Here is a 26,883-nt window from a genome sequence, read left to right on the forward strand (position 1 = left end):
GATGGACTCATGGATGGATGGACTCATGGATGGACTCATGGATGGATGGATGGATGGACTCATGGATGGATGGACTCATGGATGGACTCATGGATGGATGGATGGACTCATGGATGGATAGATGGACTCATGGATGGATGGATGGATGGACTCATGAATGGATGGACTCATGGCTGGGTGGATGGACTCATGGATGGATGGATGGACTCATGGATGGATGGATGGATGGACTCATGGATGGATGGATGGATGGATGGATAGATGTACTCATGGATGGATGGATGGACTCATGGATGGATGGATGGATGGATGGATGGATGGATGGATGGATGGATGGACTCATGGATGGATGGATGGACTCATGGATGGATGGATGGATTGATGGATGGACTCATGGATGGATGGATGGACTCATGGATGGATGGATGGATGGACTCATGGATAGATGGATGGATGGACTCATGGATGGATGGATGGACTTATGGATGGATGGACTCATGGATGGATGGACTCATGGATGGATGGATGGATGGATGGATGGATGGATGGACTCTTGGATGGATGGATGGACTCATGGATGGATGGATGGATGGATGGACTTATGGATGGATGGATGAATGGATGGATGGATTCATGGATGGATGGATGGACTCATGGATGGATGGATGGACTCATGGATGGATAGATGGACTCATGGATGGATGGATGGATGGATGGACTCATGGATGGATGGACTCATGGATGGATGGATGGACCCATGGATGGATGGATGGATGGATGGATGGATGGATGGTCAGGCGGATGGATATAATGGATGGATGGACTCATGGATGGACTCATGGATGGATGGATCATGGATGGATGGATAGATGGACTCATGGATGGATGGACGGATGGATGGATGGATGGATGGACTCATGGATGGATGGACTCATGGCTGGATGGATGGATGGACTCATGGATGGATGGATGGATGGATGGATGGATGGATGGACTCATGGATGGATGGATAGACTCATGGATGGATGGACTAATGGATGGATGGATGGATGGATGGACTGATGGATGGATGGATGGATGGACTCATGGATGGATGGATGGATGGACTCATGGATGGATGGATGGATGAATGGACTCATGGATGGATGGACTCATGGATGGATGGACTAATGGATAAATGGATGGATGGACTCATGGATGGATGGATGGATGGATGGATGGACTCATGGATGGAGCGACTCATGGATGGATGGACTCATGGTTGGATGGATGGATGGATGGATTCATGGATGGATGGACTCATGGATGGATGGACTCATGGATGGATCGATAGATGGATGGATGGATGGATGGAGTCATGGGTGGGTGGATGGATGGATGGACTCATGGATGGATGGATGGATGGATGGATGAATGGATGGATGGATGGATGAATGGATGGATGGATGGACTCATGGATGGATGGATGGACTCATGGATGGATGGATGGACACATGGATGGATGGATGGATGGATGGATGGATGGATGGATGGATGGACTCATGGATGGATGGATGGATGGATGGATGGACTCATGGATGGATGGATGGACTCATGGATGGATGGATGGATGGATGGATGGATGGACTCATGGGTGGATTGGTGGATGGATGGATGGATGGACTCATGGATGGATGGATGGACTCATGGATGGATGGATGGATGGATGGAGTCATGGATGGATGGACTCATGGATGGATGGATGGACTCATGGATGGATGGATGGATGGATGGACTCATGGATGGATGGACTCATGGATGGATGGATGGACTCATGGATGGATGGATGGATGGATGGATGGATGGATGGACTCATGGATGGATGGATGGACTCATGGATGGATGGATGGATGGATGGATGGATGGACTCATGGATGGATGGACTCATGGATGGATGGATGGATGGATGGACTCATGGATGGATGGATGGATGGATGGATGGACTCATGGATGGATGGATGGATGGATGGATGGATGGATGGATGGATGGATGGATGGACTCATGGATGGATGATGGATGGACTCATGGATGGATGGACTCATGGATGGATGGACTTATGGATGGATGAATGGATGGATGGATGGACGGATGGATGCTCCTGGTTGGTCACTCCCCCTTCCTGAGCGATCCCCGGGATCTCCAATCACAGCCTCTGTTGTTGTTGTCACTCCACTTCCTGGTTTCTATGACAGCAAATGAAGTCTCCGCCCCCCGCTTTCTGCCGGCCGCCATCTTTGTTATTGGCCAGTGCCAGGCTGAGCTTCTATTTCCTCATCTATAGTAATAGAATGTGAGCTCATGGGGTCAGTAATAGTGTGTGTACCCCAGAGACCCGCCATGGGGGGGGAGGGGTTATTGTGTCCCCATCCCATATCTGCACAACATTAACATAGAGCTCTATGGGGAGAGCGGGGCATGCTGGGAGATGTAGTCCATACACAGAGCTCTATGGGGAGAGCGGGGCATGCTGGGAGATGTAGTCCATACACAGAGCTCTATGGGGAGAGTGGGGCATGCTGGGAGATGTAGTCCATACACAGAGCCCCCTGCTGGCCAAACCAATGTAGTGCCGATAGTTTCAACTTGCCGAAATTTTCTATTGAGCGTTATGGCCCCGCCCCTGATCGTGAAGGGAGAGGGCCAGAGTTGGTAGGCCCGCCCCTGACCTCCCGGAAGTAGAACTGCGGCACTATCTCCGCCCTCTCCCGGAAGTGGTTCTGTGTCCCCTGTCAGGAGGTGTCCCCATGGAGAAGATGTCGGTGTTCTCGGACATACTCGGTCAGGAGATCCGGTTGGAGCGGCGCTCATACAGCGATACATGCCGGGAGTTCACCATCCTCCGGCCGAAGCTGTCTGTCCGCTCTCTGATTGGCTGGACGTGCTGTGTGTGGGTGATGGCCCCTCCCTCCTCTTCCTGTACACGGAGCTCACCGCCATCTTCATCTCCCTGCTCGGCCTTCTCGTCCAACTTCATATCGCCGGGACCCCCAACATAGCGGAGCGTTCTGAGAACCCCAACATAGCGGAGCGTTCCGGGACCCCAACATAGCGGAGCGTTCCGGGACCCCAACATAGCGGAGCGTTCCGAGACCCCCAACATAGCGGAGCGTTCCGGGACCCCAACATAGCGGAGCGTTCCGAGACCCCCAACATAGCGGAGCGTTCCGGGACCCCCAACATAGCGGAGCGTTCCGGGACCCCAACATAGCGGAGCATTCCGGGACCCCAACATACCGGAGCGTTCCGAGACCCCAACATACCGGAGCGTTCCGAGACCCCCAACATAGCGGAGCGTTCCGGGACCCCAACATACCGGAGCGTTCCGAGACCCCAACATACCGGAGCGTTCCGAGACCCCCAACATAGCGGAGCGTTCCGGGACCCCCAACATAGCGGAGCGTTCCGGGACCCCAACATAGCGGAGCGTTCCGGGACCCCAACATACCGGAGCGTTCCGGGACCCCCAACATAGCGGAGCGTTCCGAGACCCCCAACATAGCGGAGCGTTCCGGGACCCCCAACATAGCGGAGCGTTCCGGGACCCCAACATACCGGAGCGTTCCGGGACCCCCAACATAGCGGAGCGTTCCGAGACCCCATCATAGCGGAGCGTTCCGAGACCCCCAACATAGCGGAGCGTTCCGGGACCCCCAACATAGCGGAGCGTTCCGGGACCCCAACATAGCGGAGCGTTCCGAGACCCCCAACATAGCGGAGCGTTCCGGGACCCCCAACATAGCGGAGCGTTCCGGGACCCCCAACATACCGGAGCGTTCCGAGACCCCAACATAGCGGAGCGTTCCGAGACCCCCAACATAGCGGAGCGTTCCGAGACCCCAACATAGCGGAGCGTTCCGAGACCCCCAACATAGCGGAACGTTCCGAGACCCCCAACATAGCGGAGCGTTCCGAGACCCCCAACATAGCGGAGCGTTCCGGGACCCCAACATAGCGGAGCGTGCCGGGACCCCAACATAGCGGAGCGTTCCGAGACCCCCAACATAGCGGAACGTTCCGAGACCCCCAACATAGCGGAGCGTTCCGAGACCCCCAACATAGCGGAGCGTTCCTAGACCCCCAACATAGCGGAGCGTTCCGGGACCCCAACATAGCGGAGCGTTCCGGGACCCCAACATAGCGGAGCGTTCCGGGACCCCCAACATAGCGGAGCGTTCCGGGACCCCAACATAGCGGAGCGTTCCGGGACCCCAACATACCGGAGCGTTCCGAGACCCCATCATAGCGGAACGTTCCGAGACCCCCAACATAGCGGAGCGTTCCGAGACCCCCAACATAGCGGAGCGTTCAGGGACCCCCAACATAGCGGAGCGTTCCGGGACCCCAACATAGCGGAGCGTTCCGGGACCCCAACATACCGGAGCGTTCCGGGACCCCCAACATAGCGGAGCGTTCCGAGACCCCATCATAGCGGAGCGTTCCGAGACCCCCAACATAGCGGAGCGTTCCGGGACCCCCAACATAGCGGAGCGTTCCGGGACCCCAACATAGCGGAGCGTTCCGAGACCCCCAACATAGCGGAGCGTTCCGGGACCCCCAACATAGCGGAGCGTTCCGGGACCCCCAACATAGCGGAGCGTTCCGGGACCCCAACATACCGGAGCGTTCCGAGACCCCAACATACCGGAGCGTTCCGAGACCCCAACATACCGGAGCGTTCCGAGACCCCCAACATAGCGGAGCGTTCCGGGACCCCCAACATAGCGGAGCGTTCCGGGACCCCAACATAGCGGAGCATTCCGGGACCCCAACATACCGGAGCGTTCCGAGACCCCAACATACCGGAGCGTTCCGAGACCCCAACATACCGGAGCGTTCCGAGACCCCCAACATAGCGGAGCGTTCCGAGACCCCCAACATAGCGGAGCGTTCCGGGACCCCAACATACCGGAGCGTTCCGAGACCCCAACATACCGGAGCGTTCCGAGACCCCCAACATAGCGGAGCGTTCCGGGACCCCCAACATAGCGGAGCGTTCCGGGACCCCAACATAGCGGAGCGTTCCGGGACCCCAACATACCGGAGCGTTCCGGGACCCCCAACATAGCGGAGCGTTCCGAGACCCCCAACATAGCGGAGCGTTCCGGGACCCCCAACATAGCGGAGCGTTCCGGGACCCCAACATACCGGAGCGTTCCGGGACCCCCAACATAGCGGAGCGTTCCGAGACCCCATCATAGCGGAGCGTTCCGAGACCCCCAACATAGCGGAGCGTTCCGGGACCCCCAACATAGCGGAGCGTTCCGGGACCCCAACATAGCGGAGCGTTCCGAGACCCCCAACATAGCGGAGCGTTCCGGGACCCCCAACATAGCGGAGCGTTCCGGGACCCCCAACATAGCGGAGCGTTCCGGGACCCCCAACATAGCGGAGCGTTCCGGGACCCCAACATACCGGAGCGTTCCGAGACCCCAACATAGCGGAGCGTTCCGAGACCCCCAACATAGCGGAGCGTTCCGAGACCCCAACATAGCGGAGCGTTCCGAGACCCCCAACATAGCGGAACGTTCCGAGACCCCCAACATAGCGGAGCGTTCCGAGACCCCCAACATAGCGGAGCGTTCCGGGACCCCAACATAGCGGAGCGTGACGGGACCCCAACATAGCGGAGCGTTCCGAGACCCCCAACATAGCGGAACGTTCCGAGACCCCCAACATAGCGGAGCGTTCCGAGACCCCCAACATAGCGGAGCGTTCCTAGACCCCCAACATAGCGGAGCGTTCCGGGACCCCAACATAGCGGAGCGTTCCGGGACCCCAACATAGCGGAGCGTTCCGGGACCCCCAACATAGCGGAGCGTTCCGGGACCCCAACATAGCGGAGCGTTCCGGGACCCCAACATACCGGAGCGTTCCGAGACCCCATCATAGCGGAACGTTCCGAGACCCCCAACATAGCGGAGCGTTCCGAGACCCCCAACATAGCGGAGCGTTCAGGGACCCCCAACATAGCGGAGCGTTCCGGGACCCCAACATAGCGGAGCGTTCCGGGACCCCAACATACCGGAGCGTTCCGGGACCCCCAACATAGCGGAGCGTTCCGAGACCCCATCATAGCGGAGCGTTCCGAGACCCCCAACATAGCGGAGCGTTCCGGGACCCCCAACATAGCGGAGCGTTCCGGGACCCCAACATAGCGGAGCGTTCCGAGACCCCCAACATAGCGGAGCGTTCCGGGACCCCCAACATAGCGGAGCGTTCCGGGACCCCCAACATAGCGGAGCGTTCCGGGACCCCAACATAGCGGAGCGTTCCGAGACCCCCAACATAGCGGAGCGTTCCGAGACCCCCAACATAGCGGAGCGTTCCGGGACCCCAACATAGCGGAGCGTGCCGGGACCCCAACATAGCGGAGCGTTCCGAGACCCCCAACATAGCGGAACGTTCCGAGACCCCCAACATAGCGGAGCGTTCCGAGACCCCCAACATAGCGGAGCGTTCCTAGACCCCCAACATAGCGGAGCGTTCCGGGACCCCAACATAGCGGAGCGTTCCGGGACCCCAACATAGCGGAGCGTTCCGGGACCCCCAACATAGCGGAGCGTTCCGGGACCCCAACATAGCGGAGCGTTCCGGGACCCCAACATACCGGAGCGTTCCGAGACCCCATCATAGCGGAACGTTCCGAGACCCCCAACATAGCGGAGCGTTCCGAGACCCCCAACATAGCGGAGCGTTCAGGGACCCCCAACATAGCGGAGCGTTCCGGGACCCCAACATAGCGGAGCGTTCCGGGACCCCAACATACCGGAGCGTTCCGGGACCCCCAACATAGCGGAGCGTTCCGAGACCCCATCATAGCGGAGCGTTCCGAGACCCCCAACATAGCGGAGCGTTCCGGGACCCCCAACATAGCGGAGCGTTCCGGGACCCCAACATAGCGGAGCGTTCCGAGACCCCCAACATAGCGGAGCGTTCCGGGACCCCCAACATAGCGGAGCGTTCCGGGACCCCCAACATAGCGGAGCGTTCCGGGACCCCAACATAGCGGAGCGTTCCGAGACCCCCAACATAGCGGAGCGTTCCGAGACCCCCAACATAGCGGAGCGTTCCGAGACCCCCAACATAGCGGAGCGTTCCTAGACCCCCAACATAGCGGAGCGTTCCGAGACCCACAACATAGCGGAGCGTTCCGGGACCCCCAACATAGCGGAGCGTTCCGGGACCCCCAACATAGCGGAGCGTTCCGGGACCCCCAACATAGCGGAGCGTTCCGGGACCCCAACATACCGGAGCGTTCCGAGACCCCAACATAGCGGAGCGTTCCGAGACCCCCAACATAGCGGAGCGTTCCGAGACCCCCAACATAGCGGAGCGTTCCGAGACCCCCAACATAGCGGAGCGTTCCGGGACCCCCAACATAGCGGAGCGTTCCGGGACCCCAACATAGCGGAGCGTTCCGAGACCCCAACATAGCGGAGCGTTCCGGGACCCCCAACATAGCGGAGCGTTCCGAGACCCCAACATAGCGGAGCGTTCCGGGACCCCAACATAGCGGAGCGTTCCGAGACCCCAACATAGCGGAGCGTTCCGGGACCCCAACATAGCGGAGCGTTCCGAGACCCCAACATAGCGGAGCGTTCCGGGACCCCCAACATAGCGGAGCGTTCCGGGACCCCAACATAGCGGAGCGTTCCGAGACCCCAACATAGCGGAGCGTTCCGGGACCCCAACATAGCGGAGCGTTCCGAGACCCCCAACATAACGGAGCGTTCCGGGACCCCCAACATAGCGGAGCGTTCCGGGACCCCCAACATAGCGGAGCGTTCCGGGACCCCAACATAGCGGAGCGTTCCGGGACCCCAACATAGCGGAGCGTTCCGAGACCCCCAACATAACGGAGCGTTCCGGGACCCCCAACATAGCGGAGCGTTCCGGGACCCCCAACATAACGGAGCGTTCCGGGACCCCCAACATAGCGGAGCGTTCCGGGACCCCCAACATAGCGGAGCGTTCCGGGACCCCAACATAGCGGAGCGTTCCGGGATCCCAACATAGCGGAGCGTTCCGGGACCCCAACATAGCGGAGCGTTCCGGGACCCCAACATAGCGGAGCGTTCCGGGACCCCCAACATAACGGAGCGTTCCGGGACCCCCAACATAGCGGAGCGTTCCGGGACCCCCAACATAGCGGAGCGTTCCGGGACCCCAACATAGCGGAGCGTTCCGGGACCCCAACATAGCGGAGCGTTCCGGGACCCCAACATAGCGGAGCGTTCCGGGACCCCCAACATAACGGAGCGTTCCGGGACCCCCAACATAGCGGAGCGTTCCGGGACCCCCAACATAGCGGAGCGTTCCGGGACCCCAACATAGCGGAGCGTTCCGGGACCCCAACATAGCGGAGCGTTCCGAGACCCCAACATAGCGGAGCGTTCCGGGACCCCCAACATAGCGGAGCGTTCCGGGACCCCCAACATAACGGAGCGTTCCGGGACCCCCAACATAGCGGAGCGTTCCGGGACCCCCAACATAGCGGAGCGTTCCGGGACCCCAACATAGCGGAGCGTTCCGGGACCCCAACATAGCGGAGCGTTCCGGGACCCCAACATAGCGGAGCGTTCCGGGACCCCCAACATAACGGAGCGTTCCGGGACCCCCAACATAGCGGAGCGTTCCGGGACCCCAACATAGCGGAGCGTTCCGGGACCCCAACATAGCGGAGCGTTCCGGGACCCCAACATAGCGGAGCGTTCCGGGACCCCAACATAGCGGAGCGTTCCGGGACCCCCAACATAACAGAGCGTTCCGGGACCCCCAACATAGCGGAGCGTTCCGGGACCCCAACATAGCGGAGCGTTCCGGGACCCCAACATAGCGGAGCGTTCCGGGACCCCAACATAGCGGAGCGTTCCGGGACCCCAACATACTGAGCCCGGACCACCAACACGGCCGCAGACGTCTCTCCAGTGACTGCCAGGATGGCCGCCTCTGATGTCATCAGACATCTCCATGGTAACCAGAAATATGGTTGCCGACCTCCACAGTGACCTCCAACATGGCCACAGATATTCCTGGATATGGATGATTACTTCCCATCCCCCTCCCCTCTGGGGGCGCTCCAATTACTGCCCGTGCTGACCCAGCTCCTCCCTACTCCTAGGAGGGTCCAATTACTGTCTGTGCTGGCCCAGCTCCTCCCTACTCCTGGGAGGGTCCAATTACTGTCTGTGCTGGCCCAGCTCCTCCCTACTCCTGGGAGGGTCCAATTACTGTCTGTGCTGGCCCAGCTCCTCCCTACTCCTGGGAGGGTCCAATTACTGTCTGTGCTGGCCCAGCTCCTCCCTACTCCTGGGAGGGTCCAATTACTGTCTGTGCTGGCCCAGCTCCTCCCTACTCCTGGGAGGGTCCAATTACTGTCTGTGCTGGCCCAGCTCCTCCCTACTCCTGGGAGGGTCCAATTACTGTCCGTGCCCGCCAAGCTCCCAGCCCAGCTTTTTTTTCTTTTATTTCGTTTTTTTTTTCTTGTTTGATTTTCTTATTTTATTGTTAGAAGAAAAGAAAAAAAATCAAACAATAAAAGTAAAAAATCAAAAAGTAAAAGAAAAAAAACAAACTAAATAAATGAAAAAATATCAAACTATAAAAAAAATAAAAATCAAACAAGTAAAATAAAAGAATAAAAGACAAACAACTATATAAAGGAAAAAAATCCAAAACAAACAAAATAAAAGAAGAAAATCGAAATAGTAGAAGAAAAAAAAACATAAAAAATAAAATCGACTTTTTTTATTTTCTTCTTTTATTTTTTTTGTTTTGGATTTTTTTCCCCTTTATTTAGTTTGTCTTTTATTTTACTTGTTTGATCTTCCTTTTTTTTTTTTTTTTTTTTTTAGTTGTTTGATTTTTTTTCTTTTATTTAGTTTTGTGTTTTTTTTTCTTTTAATTGTTTGATGTTTTTTTTTAGTTTTTTTGTCTTCTACTTTTTTGATTTTGTTTGTTTTGGATTTTTTTTCCTTTATTTAGTTGTTTGTCTTTTATTTTTCTTGTTTGATTTTCCCTTTTTTTAGTTTGATTTTTTTTTCTTTTACTTGTTTGATTTTCTTCTTTCTTTAATTGTTTGATTTTCTTCTTTCATTTAGGAAAGAAGAAAATCAAACAAGTAAAAGAAAAAAAAAAAAAACATAAAAAATCAAACAACTAAAATAAAAGACAAGAAACTAAATAAAGGAAAAAAATCCACGTTTTTTATTTCTATTTCATATATTTAGTTAGTTTTTGTTTTTTTTTTTCTTTTACTTGTTTGATTTTCTTATTTTATTGTTAGAAGAAAAGAAAAAAAATCAAACAATAAAAGAAGAAAATCAAAAAGTAAAAGAAAAAAAAAAAACAAACTAAATAAATGAAAAAATATCAAACTATAAAAAAAAGAAAAATCAAACAAGTAAAATAAAAGACAAACAACTATATAAAGGAAAAAAATCCAAAACAAACAAAATAAAAGAAGAAAATCAAAAAAGTAGAAGAAAAAAAAACATAAAAAATAAAATCGACTTTCTTTATTTTCTTCTTTTATTTTGTTTGTTTTGGATTTTTTTCCTTTATATAGTTGTTTGTCTTTTATTTTACTTGTTTGATTTTTCTTTTTTTTACAGTTTGATATTTTTTCATTTATTTAGTTTGGTTTTTTTTTACTTGTTTGATCTTCCTTTTTTTTTTAGTTGTTTTATTTTTTTTTTCTTTTATTTGTTAGATTTTTTTATTTTATTTATTTATTTTTTTCTTTTACTTGTTTGATTTTCTTCTTTAATTGTTTGATTTTTTTTTTTTAGTTTTTTTGTCTTCTACTTTTTTGATTTTCTTCTACTTTTTTATTTTGTTTGTTTTGGATTTTTTTCCTTTATTTAGTTGTTTGTCTTTTATTTTTCTTGTTTGATTTTCCTTTTTTTAGTTTGATTTTCTTCTTTCTTTAATTGTTTGATTTTCTTCTTTCATTTAGGAAAGAAGAAAATCAAACAAATAAAAGAAAAAAAAAACATAAAAAATCAAACAACTAAAATAAAAGACAAGCAACTAAATAAAGGAAAAAAATCCACGTTTTTATTTCTATTTCATATATTTAGTTTGTTTTAGTTTTTTTTCTTGTTTGATTTTCTTCTTTTATTAGCTGTTTTGCTTTTTTATTTTTATTTTTTTCATTTATTTTGTTGTTTTTGATTTTTTTTTCTTTGTTTTTTTCCTTTTAGTTTGATTTCCTTCTTTTATTTAGTGTTTTTTTTTTTTTTGTTTTTTTTTTTTTTTAATAATCTGCATTTTGTCTACTCCTGAAATAGAAGAACCAGCCCCTTAATGAGGGAGAGCCATGTGTGTAGTGGGTGCTGTGCAGTACTTGAGCCCCCTATTGGTGGAACAGGGTAATGGGAAATACTCCACTACCATTGCACACCAGCAGGGGGCTCTGTGTGTTCTTATTTTATCTAGTTTGATTTCTTTGTTTCTTTTTTACTTGTTTGATTTCCTTCTTTCATTTATTTATTTTTTTAGTGTTTGCTTTTTTCTTTTAGGTTGATTATATTCTTTTATTTATTTTTTTAACTTTATCTTCTTTTATTTATTTTTTATCCTTTCATTTTCTTCTTTCATATATTATTATTATTATTTTTTTTTAATGGTGTTCATTTTATCTACTCCTGAAATATCAGAACCAGCACATCAGTCTCTGAGCATGGGTGGTAGCTCAGAGGATAAGAGCTCTGACTGGTCTGCTGGAGACCTGAGTTCAAATCCCTCTGAGGGAAGCCATGTGTGTCCTGGTGCTGTGCAGTACTTGAACCTCCTGTTGGTGGTGGATGCCTTGTCCCACCTGCAGGAGGCTCATGTGCTGTACAGTATCAGGGTGGGTGGATGTATATATATATATATATATATATATATATATATAGGGGTGAGGCCAATAAAAACCTAAGTCCCTACTTTTTGAATGGACTGCCCCGGTAAGACAGCCCATTCTATTTATAGATGTTGCAGTGATGTCACAGACCATGGACCGAAGAGGGAGGGTGTCCACAACCTAATGTGATGCCCACACATGTTACAGGCCTGTGGGGGCCTGGGACTGGAGCAGACTGGTGGGTTGTCCATGGCCTCCAAGCTTTCACTCAGGGATTTGAGCTCGGGGGTCTACTGTGCACTTCCAGGAACTTGCCCTTGGGGGTCTCCAGCACTTTCATTGATGCGTCCTCAGGGGGTCTACAGTGCTTCAGTGCACACGGGCAACAGCACTCTCTTGGGGGTCTGCAGTGCTTTCAAGGATTCGAACTCAGGTCTACAGCGCCCGGGGTCAACACTCTTATCCTCTGAGCTACTCACCTCTGCTCAGATATTCATGGGTTCGTTCTCCTATTTCAGGAGTTAAAGTCATCACAAATTCAAAAAGGTGAACCGAGATTCGAACCGGCAACTCTAGAATCATTGCTGGCTTAGGGGACCGGTTCTTACACCCTCAGCCAACCAGCCGGGCTTACAAAACCAAGACCTAGTACCTGGAATGTGATCACAGCCTTCATGGATGGCCTCAGGTTTGAACCGGCAACACCTAAAATATCATCAGCACTGCTGGCCGTCTTCTAATCCCTGAGCCACAGCAAAGCTCCTATGCAATGGTTTGGCAGCCAGGCCCTTCAACATCCAGACTTACTAACCCAAGACTGCCCCACCCCCTTTACTCTGATACCCCTAACTAAAATCTAGAACCAGCCCCTTAATGAGGGAAGCCATGTGTGTACTGGGTGCTGTGCAGTAATTGAGCCCCCTATTGGTGGAACAGGGTAATGGGAAATGCTCCACTGCCATTGCCCACCAGCAGGGGGCTCTGTGTGTGTTCTTCTTTTATCTAGTTTGATTTCTTTGTTTCAATTTCCTTTTATTTCTTGATTTATTTATTTAGTGTTTGTTTGTTTTTTCTTTTACCTTGATTATATTCTTTTATTTATTTCTTTACTTTATCTTTTTATCCTTTGATTTTCTTTTATTAATGTATTTATTTTAGTGTTTTTTTTTTTTACTTTATCTTTTATGTATTTTTTTTTATCCTTTGATTTTCTTCATTTATTTATGTATTTATTTTTTTTTTTTAATGGTGTTAATTTTTTCTACTCCTGAAATAGAAGAACCAGCCCCTTAATGAGGGAAAGCCATGTGTGTACTGGGTGCTCTGCAGTACTTGAGCCCCCTATTGGTGGAACAGGGTAATGGGAAATGCTCCACTGCCATTGCCCACCAGCAGGGGGCTCTGTGTGTGTTGTTCTTTTATCTAGTTTGATTTCTTTGTTTCTTTTACTTGTTTGATTTCCTTTTATTTCTTGATTTATTTATTTAGTGTTTGTTTGTTTTTTTCTTTTACCTTGATTATATTCTTTTATTTATTTCGTTACTTTATCTTTTTATCCTTCGATTTTCTTCTTTTATTTATTTTAATGGTGTTCATTTTATCTACTCCTGAAATATCAGAAACAGCACATCAGTGTCTGAGCATGGGTGGTAGCTCAGAGGGTAAGAGCTCTGACTGGTCTGCTGGAGACTTGGGTTCAAATCCCTCTGAGGGAAGCCATGTGTGTCCTGGGTGCTGTGCAGCACTTGAACTTCCTGTTGGTGGATACCTTGTCCCACCTGCAGGGGCTCATGTGCTGTACCGTGTGTGTGTCTATATAGGGGTTGAGGCAAAGAAAACTAAGTCCCAACTTTTTGAATGGAGTGCCCATTCGAACGAAGAGGGAGGTTGTCCACAACCTAATGTGATGCCCACACATGTTACAGGCCTGTGACTGGAGCAGACTGGTGGGTTGTCCATGGCCTCCAAGCTTTCACTGGGGGATTTGAGCTCGGGGGTCTACTGTGCTTCCTGGAATTTGCCCTTGGGGGTCTCCAGCACTTTCATTGATGCGTCCTCAGGGGGTCTACAGTGCTTCGGTGCACAGGATCAACAGCACTCTCTTGGGGGTTTGCAGTGCTTTCAAGGATTCAAACTCAGGTCTACGGCACCCGGGGTCAACACTCTTATCCTCTGAGCTACTCACCTCTGCTCAGAAACTCATGTGTTCGTTCTCCTATTTCAGGAGTTAAAGTCATCACAAATTCAAAAAGGTGAACCGAGATTTGAACCGGCAACTTTAGAATCATTGCTGGCTTAGGGGACCGGTTCTTACACCCTCAGCCAACCAGCCGGGGTTACAAACTCAAGGCCTAGTACCTGCAATGTGATCACAGCCTTCATGGATGGCCTCAGGTTAGAACCGGCAACACCTAAAACATCATCAGCACTGCTGGCCGTCTTCTAATCCCTGAGCCACAGCAAAGCTCTTGTATAAAGGTTTGGCAGCTGGGCCCTTCAACATCCAGACTTACTAACCCAAGACTGCCCCACCCCCTTTACTCTGATACCCCTAACTAAAATCTAGTGGAACCAATTGGCTTCAGAAGTCACCGAATTAGTAAATAGAGTCCCCCTGTGTGTCATTTAGTCTCAGTATGAATACAGCTGTTCTATGGACCAAAAAGGCAGGGTGTTCCCAACCTAATGTGATGCCCACACATGTTACAGGCCTGTGGGGGCCTGGGACTGGAGCAGACTGGTGGGTTGTCCATGGCCTCCAAGCTTTCACTCAGGGATTTGAGCTCGGGGGGTCTACTGTGCTTCCAGGAATTTGCCCTTGGAGGTCTCCAGCACTTTCATTGATGTGTCTTCTGAGAGCCTACAGTGCTTTGGTGCACAGGAACAGCAGAGCTCTCATAGAATTGCCCTTGGGGGTCTGCAGTGCTTTCAAGGATTTGATCTATGAGTCTATGGTGCCCGGGGTCAACACTCATCCTCTGAGCACCTCACCTCCATTCAAAAACGTATGGGTGCGTTCTCCTATTTGAGGAGTTAAAGTCATCGCAAATTCAAAAAGCTGAATCGAGATTTAAACCGGCAACTCTGAAGTCATTACTGGTTTTGGGGGGGGGGGGGGGCAGGTTCTTAAACCCCTCAGCCAACCAGCCTTGAGAACAAAACTTTACAAAATCAAGGCCTAGTATTTTGAATGTGATCAAAAACTTCAAAAGATGCCCTCAGGTTTAAACCAGCAACCCCCACAAAACTCATCAGCATTGCTGATATAACCGTCTTCCAAAATTGGAATGCCAATTAGAATTTTCCCAATTCGGTCAAACTGAATTCAATTTGACCAAATTTGGAAATGCGTATTGACTTTGAAAGTGAATAAACAAAATTATTTCTGAAAATAAATTAAACTAATTTAACAAAATTATTTAAATAAAGAAACAAATGTTTTCGTACTGCACATGTCTTCTATAGAGTCACACATGTGGGCGTGTACACAGTGGTAAATGACAGCCCACTCCCTCCCTCCTATTCCATCCCCACTAACCAGCTAAACACAAAGAGGGGCTGGATATTATGTGTAGATTGATGGAGGCTTCACCTCACACTTTTTTTAAGACACGGGCTGAAAGGGCATGACAGAGCCTGTGACTGGCAGAAATCTGCTCACATCTCGTTATGTCCACAAATTAATAAATATTTAAATTTCAAATTAGCTCATCCTCTTCCTTTAAAGCTCCCCCTGCCTATGTTTCCCTGCAGACAGGCTGGGAGAGAGCCGGGTCATGTGACAGCTGGATATCCATTAGGAAGAAAATATATATTTTTTAATTAAAATGACAGTGCCGTCATCCACGTACATAAATAGAATGGAGAATGGAAATGACATGATTATATTTGGTTTTAAGTTGGGCTTAGGGACCGGCAGAGGTTATGGCGGTGGCTTTGAAGAAGCTGATTCTAGGACTTGGTTGTCTTTATCGGTTTGGGAATTGGACTTCCAGAAGAGGAGGAGAAGTGCATCAGACGTTGAGCGATGGCGATGGATGTTGTCTAGCAGATGTGAGCTCTGGCCGAGAAGTTTCTCCTTCTTGTTCCAAGGTGCACGTAGGCGCTGTAGAGAAGGACAACGGCTGTTATTCCAATCATGGAGGACCACATGCGGGTGTCACTGAGCGGAGTAATTTCATGTATTTGGAATATTTATCAAAGCAAATAAGAGACATTTTATCAATCCTCTACAAAATCCTGTAGTACTTCTATTCTGCCAGTAAATGGCAGTGAGACATTCTATCAATCCTCTCCTGTAGTACTTCTATTCTGCAAGTAGATGGCAGTGAGACATTTTATCAATCCTCTCCTGTAGTACTTCTAATCTGCCAGTAGATGGCAGTGAGACATTCTATCAATCCTCTTCTGTAGTACTTCTATTCTGCCAGTAGATGGCAGTGAGACATTTTATCAATCCTCTCCTGTAGTACTTCTTTTCTGCCAGTAGATGGCAGTGAGACATTTTATCAATCCTCTCCTGTAGTACTTCTATTCTGCCAGTAGATGGCAGTGAGACATTTTATCAATCCTTTCCTGTAGTACTTCTATTTTGCCAGTAGATGGCAGTGAGACATTTTATCAATCCTTTCCTGTAGTACTTCTATTCTGCCAGTAGATGGCAGTGAGACATTTTATCAATCCTTTCCTGTAGTACTTCTTTTCTGCCAGTAGATGGCAGTGAGACATTTTATCAATCCTCTCCTGTAGTACTTCTTTTCTGCCAGTAGATGGCAGTGAGACATTTTATCAATCCTCTCCTGTAGTACTTCTTTTCTGCCAGTAGATAGCAGTGAGACATTTTATCAATCCTCTCCTGTAGTACTTCTATTCTGCCAGTAGATGGCAGTGAGACATTTTATCAATCCTCTCCTGTAGTACTTCTATTCTGCCAGTAGATGGCAGTGAGACATTTTATCAATCCTCTCCTGTAGTAGTACTTTTCTGCCAGTAGATGGCAGTGATACATTTTATCAATCCTTTCCTGTAGTACTTCTATTCTGCCTGTAGATGGCAGTGAGATATTTTATCAATCCTCTCCTGTAGTACTTCTATTCTGCCAGTAGATGGCAGTGAGACATTTTATCAATCCTCTCCTGTAGTACTTCTATTCTGCCAGTAGATGGCAGTGAGACATTTTATCAATCCTCTCCTGTAGTACTTCTATTCTGCCAGTAGATGGCAGTGAGACATTTTATCAATCCTCTCCTGTAGTACTTCCATTCTGCCAGTAGATGGCAGTGAGACATTTTATCAATCCTCTCCTGTAGTACTTCTATTCTGCCAGTAGATGGCAGTGAGACATTTTATCAATCCTCTCCTGTAGTAGTACTTTTCTGCCAGTAGATGGCAGTGATACATTTTATCAATCCTTTCCTGTAGTACTTCTATTCTGCCTGTAGATGGCAGTGAGATATTTTATCAATCCTCTCCTGTAGTACTTCAATTCTGCCAGTAGATGGCAGTGAGACATTTTATCAATCCTCTCCTGTAGTACTTCTATTCTGCCAGTAGATGGCAGTGAGACATTTTATCAATCCTCTCCTGTAGTACTTCTATTCTGCCAGTAGATGGCAGTGAGACATTTTATCAATCCTCTCCTGTAGTACTTCCATTCTGCCAGTAGATGGCAGTGAGACATTTTATCAATCCTCTCCTGTAGTACTTCTATTCTGCCAGTAGATGGCAGTGAGACATTTTATCAATCCTCTCCTGTAGTACTTCCATTCTGCCAGTAGATGGCAGTAAGACATTTTAGCAATCCTCTACAAAATGTACTAAATGTTTTTTTGTACCCTACAAAATCCTCTACTATAATGGTAACCTGTAAAAAAAAAAAAAAAAAAAAGTAAAATGTCCCCTTTAGGAATTTTTATAAGCATCATAGTTTCTCGCCATTCCACAAGAATGTGCAATTTTTATTTTTAATCTTTTTTGATTGAATTTTCATATAGAAGACAAGTACAACAAACGCAATGTATAGAACCAAACAATGAATATTTGTATGCTGCATGCGCAATTTTTAAGTGTAACATGTTAGGTATCTATTTACTTAGTATGACATCATCTTTTATATTTTACCCCCCAAAAAATTGGGTTATATATATATTCTGTTTTTTTTTTTTTGCAATAAATTCATTAAAGTGTATTTCTTTTTTTTATTGTTTTTGAAAAACCGCTGCACAAATACTGTGACATAAAATATTGCAACAATCTCCATTTTATTCTCTATGGTCTCTGTTAAAAAAAAAAAAAATAATAACATTTAAAAAAAAAATAATAATATTTGAGGGTTCTAAGTAATTTTCTAGCAAATAATACAAATATAAAGTTGTAAAAAAAAGTGCCAAAAAAGGCTAAAGTGGATATAGAAGGCAGAAATAGAACTTTTGGTTCTTGCTCAGCAGAGGGCGCCGTTCCTCACATGTTGGGGGTTTCCACCCTTCACTGCTATTTCCGGAGATCTCCCACCCAGCCTGACAATCCGGTTCCCCCCCCCCCCCCATCATAGGGAACAGGAAATCCCAACCCCCGATAATTACTCTTATTAAAGAGAACCCATCACCCCCCCCCCCTCATTACAATGGCCATACATTGTATGAATTTTCACTCAATGGTTGGCCCCCGTGTCAGCCAATCAGATTTTTAAATTGCTGGACTGCGCCCCCACCCTCCGGGCTACCGATATGGAGGGAGGCTGATGGGACAGATATTTTCTGGTTTTTTTTTCTGAGTATTTATTTCATTGCCAGAACCAATCAGAACGCAGGATTTCCCTTCTCTGGTAGGTGAGAGAATACATTGTATCCGTTTTATATTTCCATCTCCTCCAGTGTATGTTGGCTGAAGATACGTTATCAAAAAAAAAAAAAAGAAAATGTAGAAAAAAAATGTAGAAAAAAAAATGTAAGAAAAAAAATGTAGAAAAAAAAATGTAAGAAAAAAAATGTAGGAAAAATATGTAGAAAAAAAAGAAAAGAAAATGTAGAAAAAAAGTAGAAAAAATGTAGAAAAAATAACAATGAAGAAAAAAAAAGTAGAAAAAACAATGAAGAAAAAAAAAGTAGAAACAAAATAATGAAGGAAAAAAAAATGTAGAAAAAAAATGTAGGAAAAATATGTAGAAAAAAAAAAGAAAAGAAAATAATGAAAGAAATGTAGAAAAAACAACAATGAAGAAAAAAAAGTAGAAAACAAAATGTAGAAAAAACAATGAAGAAAAAAAGTGGAAAAAAAATAATGAAGGAAAAAAAAAGTAGAAAAAAAAATGTAGAAAAAAAAAAGTAGAAAAAATGTAGGAAAAATATGTAGAAAAAAAAAAAGAAAATGTAGAAAAAAATAAAAGTAGAAAAAAATGTAGAAAAAAAAAAGTAGAAAAAACAATGAAGAAAAAAAATGTAGGAAAAATATGTAGAAAAAAAAAGAAAAGAAAATGTAGAAAGAAATGTAGAAAAAACAACAATGAAGAAAAAAAAGTGGAAAAAAAATAATGAAGGAAAAAAAAAGTAGAAAAAAAAATGTAGAAAAAAAAAGTAGAAAAAATGTAGGAAAAATATGTAGAAAAAAAAAAGAAAATGTAGAAAAAAATAAAAGTAGAAAAAAATGTAGAAAAAAAAAGTAGAAAAAACAATGAAGAAAAAAAATGTAGGAAAAATATGTAGAAAAAACAACAATGAAGAAAAAAAAGTAGAAAACAAAATGTAGAAAAAACAATGAAGAAAAAAAAGTGGAAAAAAATAATGAAGGAAAAAAAAAGTAGAAAAAAAAATGTAGAAAAAAAGTAGAAAAAATGTAGGAAAAATATGTAGAAAAAAAAAAAGAAAATGTAGAAAAAAATAAAAGTAGAAAAAAATGTAGAAAAAACAATGAAGAAAAAAAAAATAGAAAAAAAATGTAGGAAAAATATGTAGAAAAAAAAAAAAGTAGAAAGCAAAATGTAGAAAAAAAAAGTAGAAAACAAAATGTAGGAAAAAAAAATGTAGAAAAGGAAAAAAAAAATAGATTGCAACCCCTTCGCTCCAGTGTTTACTTTTCATTAGCGACTTTCACTGCCTGAAACTGGGAAGAGACAGAAAGTAAGGAGCCGTCACCCTTCAGGGGGGGTCGGTGATCGGTAAACATTCTCACCGTCTGTACGCAAAACTCTCCTCTGTGTGCGCTGAGAGAGCAAACATTCGTTGTAACACGGAGGGGTCTGTTCATAAAAAGTGTGAAGGTGTCATCGTCACTGCAAAGGTCACAAATCACACCGCAAATGTTTGTAATGTGTGACATCATACATGACAGATTCTACTATTAGGCTCCATTCTCCCGTCTGAAGGTTTTAAATGGAGAATAATAGAATGAGTCAGGAAAATAGCACATTGTGGCCTCTAGATGGAGCCGAGGATCATAGGAAATAGGTTGTAAAGCAGAACTAAACTATCCGAGCCTAAACCATAACCGCCTCCATCCTTCCACTCCCCCATCCATTCATCCTTCCACTCCCCCATCCATCCATGTCTCCATCCATCCTTCCACTCCCCCATCCATCCATGTCTCCATTCATCCTTCCACTCCCCCATCCATCCATGTCTCCATCCATCCTTCCACTCCCCCATCCATCCATGTCTCCATCCATCCTTCCACTCCCCCATCCATCCATGTCTCCATCCATCCTTCCACTCCCCCCATCCATCCATGTCTCCATCCATCCTTCCACTCCCCCCATCCATCCATGTCTACATCCATCCTTCCACTCCTCCATCCATCCATCCTTCCACTCCCCCATCCATCCATGTCTCCATCCATCCTTCCACTCCCCCATCCATCCATGTCTCCATCCATCCTTCCACTCCCCCATCCATCCATCCTTCCACTCCCCCATCCATTCATCCTTCCACTCCCCCATCCATCCATGTCTCCATCCATCCATGTCTCCATCCATCCTTCCACTCCCCCATCCATCCATGTCTCCATCCATCCTTCCACTCCCCCAATTCATCCATGTCTTCATCCATCCTTCCACTCCCCCATTTATCCATGTCTCCATCCATCCTTCCACTCCTCCATCCATCCATGTCTCCATCCATCCTTCCACTCTGCCATCCATCCATGTCTCCATCCATCCTTCCACTCCTCCATCCATCCATGTCTCCATCCATCCTTCCACTCCCCCATCCATCCATGTCTCCATCCATCCTTCCACTCCCCCAATTCATCCATGTCTTCATCCATCCTTCCACTCCCCCATTCATCCATGTCTCCATCCACCCTTCCACTCCCCCATCCATCCATGTCTCCATCCATCCTTCCACTCCCCCATTCATCCATGTCTCCATCCATCCTTCCACTCCTCCATCCATCCATGTCTCCATCCATCCTTCCACTCTGCCATCCATCCATGTCTCCATCCATCCTTCCACTCCTCCATCCATCCATGTCTCCATCCATCCTTCCACTCCCCCATCCATCCATGTCTCCATCCATCCTTCCACTCCCCCAATTCATCCATGTCTTCATCCATCCTTCCACTCCCCCATTCATCCATGTCTCCATCCACCCTTCCACTCCCCCATCCATCCATGTCTTCATCCATCCTTCCACTCCCCCATTTATCCATGTCTCCATCCATCCTTCCACTCCCCCATCCATCCATGTCTCCATCCATCCTTCCACTCTGCCATCCATCCATGTCTCCATCCATCCTTCCACTCTGCCATCCATCCATGTCTCCATCCATCCTTCCACTCCTCCATCCATCCATGTCTCCATCCATCCTTCCACTCCCCCATCCATCCATGTCTCCATCCATCCTTCCACTCCCCCATCCATCCATGTCTCCATCCATCCTTCCACTCCCCCCATCCATCCATGTCTCCATCCATCCTTCCACTCCCCCCATCCATCCATGTCTACATCCATCCTTCCACTCCTCCATCCATCCATCCTTCCACTCCCCCATCCATCCATGTCTCCATCCATCCTTCCACTCCCCCATCCATCCATGTCTCCATCCATCCTTCCACTCCCCCATCCATCCATCCTTCCACTCCCCCATCCATTCATCCTTCCACTCCCCCATCCATCCATGTCTCCATCCATCCTTCCACTCCCCCATCCATCCATGTCTCCATCCATCCTTCCACTCCCCCATCCATCCATGTTTCCATCCATCCTTCCACTCCTCCCACCCATGTTTCCATCCATCCTTCCACTCCCCCATCCACCCATGTCTCCATCCATCCTTCCACTCCCCCAATTCATCCATGTCTCCATCCATCCTTCCACTCCTCCATCCATCCATGTCTCCATCCATCCTTCCACTCCTCCATCCATCCATGTCTCCATCCATCCTTCCACTCTGCCATCCATCCATGTCTCCATCCATCCTTCCACTCCTCCATCCATCCATGTCTCCATCCATCCTTCCACTCCCCCATCCATCCATGTCTCCATCCATCCTTCCACTCCCCCAATTCATCCATGTCTCCATCCATCCTTCCACTCCCCCATCCATCCATGTCTCCATCCATCCTTCCACTCCCCCAATTCATCCATGTCTCCATCCATCCTTCCACTCCCCCATTTATCCATGTCTCCATCCATCCTTCCACTCCCCCCATCCATCCATGTCTCCATCCATCCTTCCACTCCCCCAATTCATCCATGTCTTCATCCATCCTTCCACTCCCCCATTCATCCATGTCTCCATCCATCCTTCCACTCCCCCATCCATCCACGTCTCCATCCATCCTTCCACTCCCCATCCATCCATGTCTCCATCCATCCTTCCACTCCCCCATCCATCCATGTCTCCATCCATCCTTCCACTCCCCCATCCATCCATGTCTCCATCCATCCTTCCACTCTGCCATGCATCCATGTCTCCATCCATCCTTCCACTCCCCCATCCATCCATGTCTCCATCCATCCTTCCACTCCCCCATCCATCCATGTCTCCATCCATCCTTCCACTCCCCCATCCATGTCTCCATCCATCCTTCCACTCCCCCATCCATCCATGTCTTCATCCATCCTTCCACTCCCCCATCCATCCATGTCTCCATTCATCCTTCCACTCCCCCATCCATCCATGTCTCCATCCATCCTTCCACTCCCCCATCCATCCATGTCTTCATCCATCCTTCCACTCCCCCATCCATCCATGTGTCCATTCACCCTTCCACTCCCACATCCATCCATGTCTCCATCCATCCTTCCACTCCCCCATCCATCCATGTCTCCATCCATCCTTCCACTCACTCCCCCATCCATCCATGTCTCCATCCATCCTTCCACTCCCCCATCCATCCATGTCTCCATCCATCCTTCCACTCCCCCATTCATCCATGTCTCCATCCATCCTTCCACTCCCCCATCCATCCATGTCTTCATCCATCCTTCTATTCTCTCATCCATCCATCCTTCCCCTGCCCCATCCAGCCTTGTCTCTATGCTTTAGTTTGCTTTTATTTTGAGAAATCGCTTTGAAACATCCCCCAGCATTTCTAGCTGCAGACATCTTAATTAAGGATAGGTGATTTATGTAGCATTACCCTCTTGGAATCCATCTGCCCTTAGCTCAGGCATGCAAGCAGGCGGGTGCTGTTAGCTGAGAAAGCCCCTCCTCCCTCCTGAAGACTCCTGGGATGTATGACATAATTTTGTCCTAGGCCAGAAACCAGGAAGTAACTGAAGAGAGCTAGAAAAAAAAAAAAAAAAAGTAAATGTAATCTCCCCTCCAATCTATGTAGTAATGCTGGGAGGAGGAGGAGTCAGTGATGAAGGAGAGAGTGGAATTGTGGTGATGGATCGGCTCCTGTGGAAGGGGAGCGATAATCCAGGAATCCGGATGAGGAGAGGAAACTCCGTCTGTAACATTGTATCCATCTGTAACATTGTATCCATCTGTAACATTGTACCCGTTCTGTGATCCCCTCTGCAGGATCCGATCCATTACATTGTATCCGTTGATCTAGTTGACTGGTGTGAACCACCATGCGATCCGATTATGCTGCGGGCCATAAAAAGGGTCCTGTGCGTCTTTTAGTGCGATTGCAGTGAAAATTCAGCCATACAAACTGTATGCACCGCACAGACATCGCAGTGCGCTGCGAATTACATGCCATCTCTGTGATCGCACAAATGTGAACCGCCACTCAGAAGCCAATATAAAGGAATAGAAGTGGTAAAAAAAAAAAAAGCACTTGTGGGTTTAACAAATCATTTTTTTCGGATAATTCTCCTTTAAGGGGGCGTGGCAGGGGGTGTGTCCTGTGCCTACATACTTTTGCTAAAAGGTGTCCCTCGTTCCCATCCCAAAAAGTTGGGAGGTGTGGTGTGTGTGATGTCATAGCCGTCTATATCCTCCTGTGATCTCAGTGTGTGTGTGATGTCATAGCCGTCTATATCCTCCTGTGATCTCAGTGTGTGTGTGATGTCATAGCTGTCTATATCCTCCTGTGATCTCAGTGTGTGTGATGTCATAGCTGTCTATATCCTCCTGTGATCTCAGTGTGTGTGATGTCATAGCCGTCTATATCCTCCTGTGATCTCAGTGTGTGTGATGTCATAGCCGTCTATATCCTCCTGTGATCTCAGTGTGTGTGTGATGTCATAGCCGTCTATATCCTCCTGTGATCTCAGTGTGTGTGTGATGTCATAGCTGTCTATATCCTCCTGTGATCTCAGTGTGTGTGATGTCATAGCCGTCTATATCCTCCTGTGATCTGTGTGTGATGTCATAGCCGTCTATATCCTCCTGTGATCTGTGTGTGATGTCATAGCCGTCTATATCCTCCTGTGATCTCAGTGTGTGTGTGATGTCATAGCCGTCTATATCCTCCTGTGATCTCAGTGTGTGTGATGTCATAGCCGTCTATATCCTCCTGTGATCTGTGTGTGATGTCATAGCCGTCTATATCCTCCTGTGATCTGTGTGTGATGTCATAGCTGTCTATATATATATCCCAGAGATCACAGGAGGATATAGAGTGTGTAGTGGGAGGCGGAGCGTCCTCTCCTGGTCTAGGAGTGTCTCTCCAGGTGGGGCATTCTGTGGCCCGGGGAGGGATGGGGGAGGGGTTCAGGTTTCAGGTGAACGGATCTACATACCAGGAAAGACTTCCACTAACAGTCAGCAGAGACGCTCCGGAGGGTCGGGATGTTCCGCGGTTCCAGGAGGCGCCGCTCTCAGGTAAGGCGCTCAGCCCGCGCTCCTCTTCTCTCTCGTCTTCCGGAAGCCTCGTCTCCTCTTCTCTGCTTTTATTTTCGTCTTTGTCTGCAACAATCCAACGAACTGAGACGTGTGCAGCCCACCCGTCACACCTCCCCGGGAACACTCAGCCTCCACATTATTATTATTATTATTATACAGGATTTATATTATTATACAGAATTTATATTATTATTATTGTTATTATACAGGATTTATATTATTATACAGAATTTATATTATTATTATTATTGTTATTATACAGGATTTATATTATTATACAGAATTTATATTATTATTATTATTATACAAGATTTATTTTATAAAATAATAATACAGGATTTATATTATTATTATATAGGATTTATATTATAAAATAATAATACAGGATTTATATTATTATTATACAGGATTTATATTATAAAATAATACAAGATTTATATTATTATTATTATACAGGATTTATACTATTATTATAATACAAGATTTATATTATAAAATAATAATAATACAGAATTTATATTATTATTATAAAGGATTTATGTTATAAAATAATAATAATACAGGATTTATATTATTATTATAATTATTATACAAGATTTATATTATTATTATAATTATAATATTATACAGGATTTATACTATTATTATAATTATTATACAGGATTTATATTATAAAATAATAATATAACAGGATTTATATTATTATTATTATTATATTATTATTATTATTATAATACAGGATTTAGATTATTATAAAATAATAATACAGGATTTATTTTCGCCCCAGTTCACACTGCCGCGACTTGCCACGCGACTTGAGAGTGCAAAGTGGCATGACAAGTTGCGCCCCATTACCGGCAATGGAATCGGTCCAATCAGTGCGACTCAAGTTGCTTCAACTTCGAAAAAAATAAAAGGTTCCTGCACTACTTTGGTGCGACTTCAACACGACTTGCATTGACTCCTGTTAAAGAAGTCGTATGCAAGCCGCAATGAAGTCGTGCAGGGATGTCAGATTCGAAGTTACAGCAGTGTGAACAAGGGCTTGTTCATGATTTAGATTATTATTATACAGAATTTATATTATATAATTATTATACAGGATTTATATTATTTTTTAGGATTAATTCTTCTTCTTCTTTGGGATTTATATTATTATTTGGGAATATTTATTATTATTCAGGATTATTTATTATTATTATTCAGGATTATATATTATTATTATTCAGGATTTAGATCATTCAAAATTATTTATTATTCTGCGCGATTATTATATAGGATTTCTATTATTGATTATTATTATTTTTATTATTAAGGATTATTCATTATTATTTATTATTATTCGTGATTATTATATAGGATTTTTATTATTAATGATTATTATTATTATTATTATTATTAAGGATTTCTATTATTATTCAGAATTATTCAGGATTTATATTTCTTTTAAGGATTAAATATGGTTCTTCTTTGGGATTTATTTTATTATTTGGGAATATTTATTATTATTATTATTATTCAGGATTTTGATTATTCCGAAATATTTATTATTAGTATTATTATTTATTATTAGGGATTGTTATTATATAGGATTTCAATTATTATTCTGGATTTTATATTATTCAGGATTATTCTTATTCAGGATTTATATTATTATATAGGATTTATATTATTATTCAGGATTTATATTATTCAGGATTATTCTTATTCAGGATTTATATTATTATTCAGGATTTATATTATTCAGGATTATTTATT

General features: G+C 46.0%; 2 protein-coding genes across 5 annotated transcripts in view; both read left to right on the forward strand.

Moving 5' to 3' along the window:
• WDR45 (WD repeat domain 45) overlaps positions 1 to 26,883 on the forward strand; it is a 443,369-nt gene that overhangs the window by 200,611 nt on the left and 215,875 nt on the right. The window lies entirely within an intron of this gene.
• PRICKLE3 (prickle planar cell polarity protein 3) overlaps positions 24,994 to 26,883 on the forward strand; it is a 55,437-nt gene continuing 53,547 nt past the window's right edge. For all 4 annotated transcript variants that reach the window (XR_014225480.1, XR_014225481.1, XR_014225482.1 and 1 more), the window contains exon 1: positions 24,994 to 25,104. Coding sequence is in view for 1 of the 4 variants with exons in the window: in XM_082263358.1 (XP_082119484.1) it covers positions 25,072 to 25,104 (33 nt within the window). In the remaining 3 variants the exon portion in view is untranslated. The remainder of the gene's footprint in view (positions 25,105 to 26,883) is intronic.

This window comes from Pelophylax lessonae (genome assembly GCF_965119305.1).
Source record: "Pelophylax lessonae genome assembly, chromosome: 7".
Lineage (NCBI taxonomy): Eukaryota > Metazoa > Chordata > Amphibia > Anura > Ranidae > Pelophylax > Pelophylax lessonae.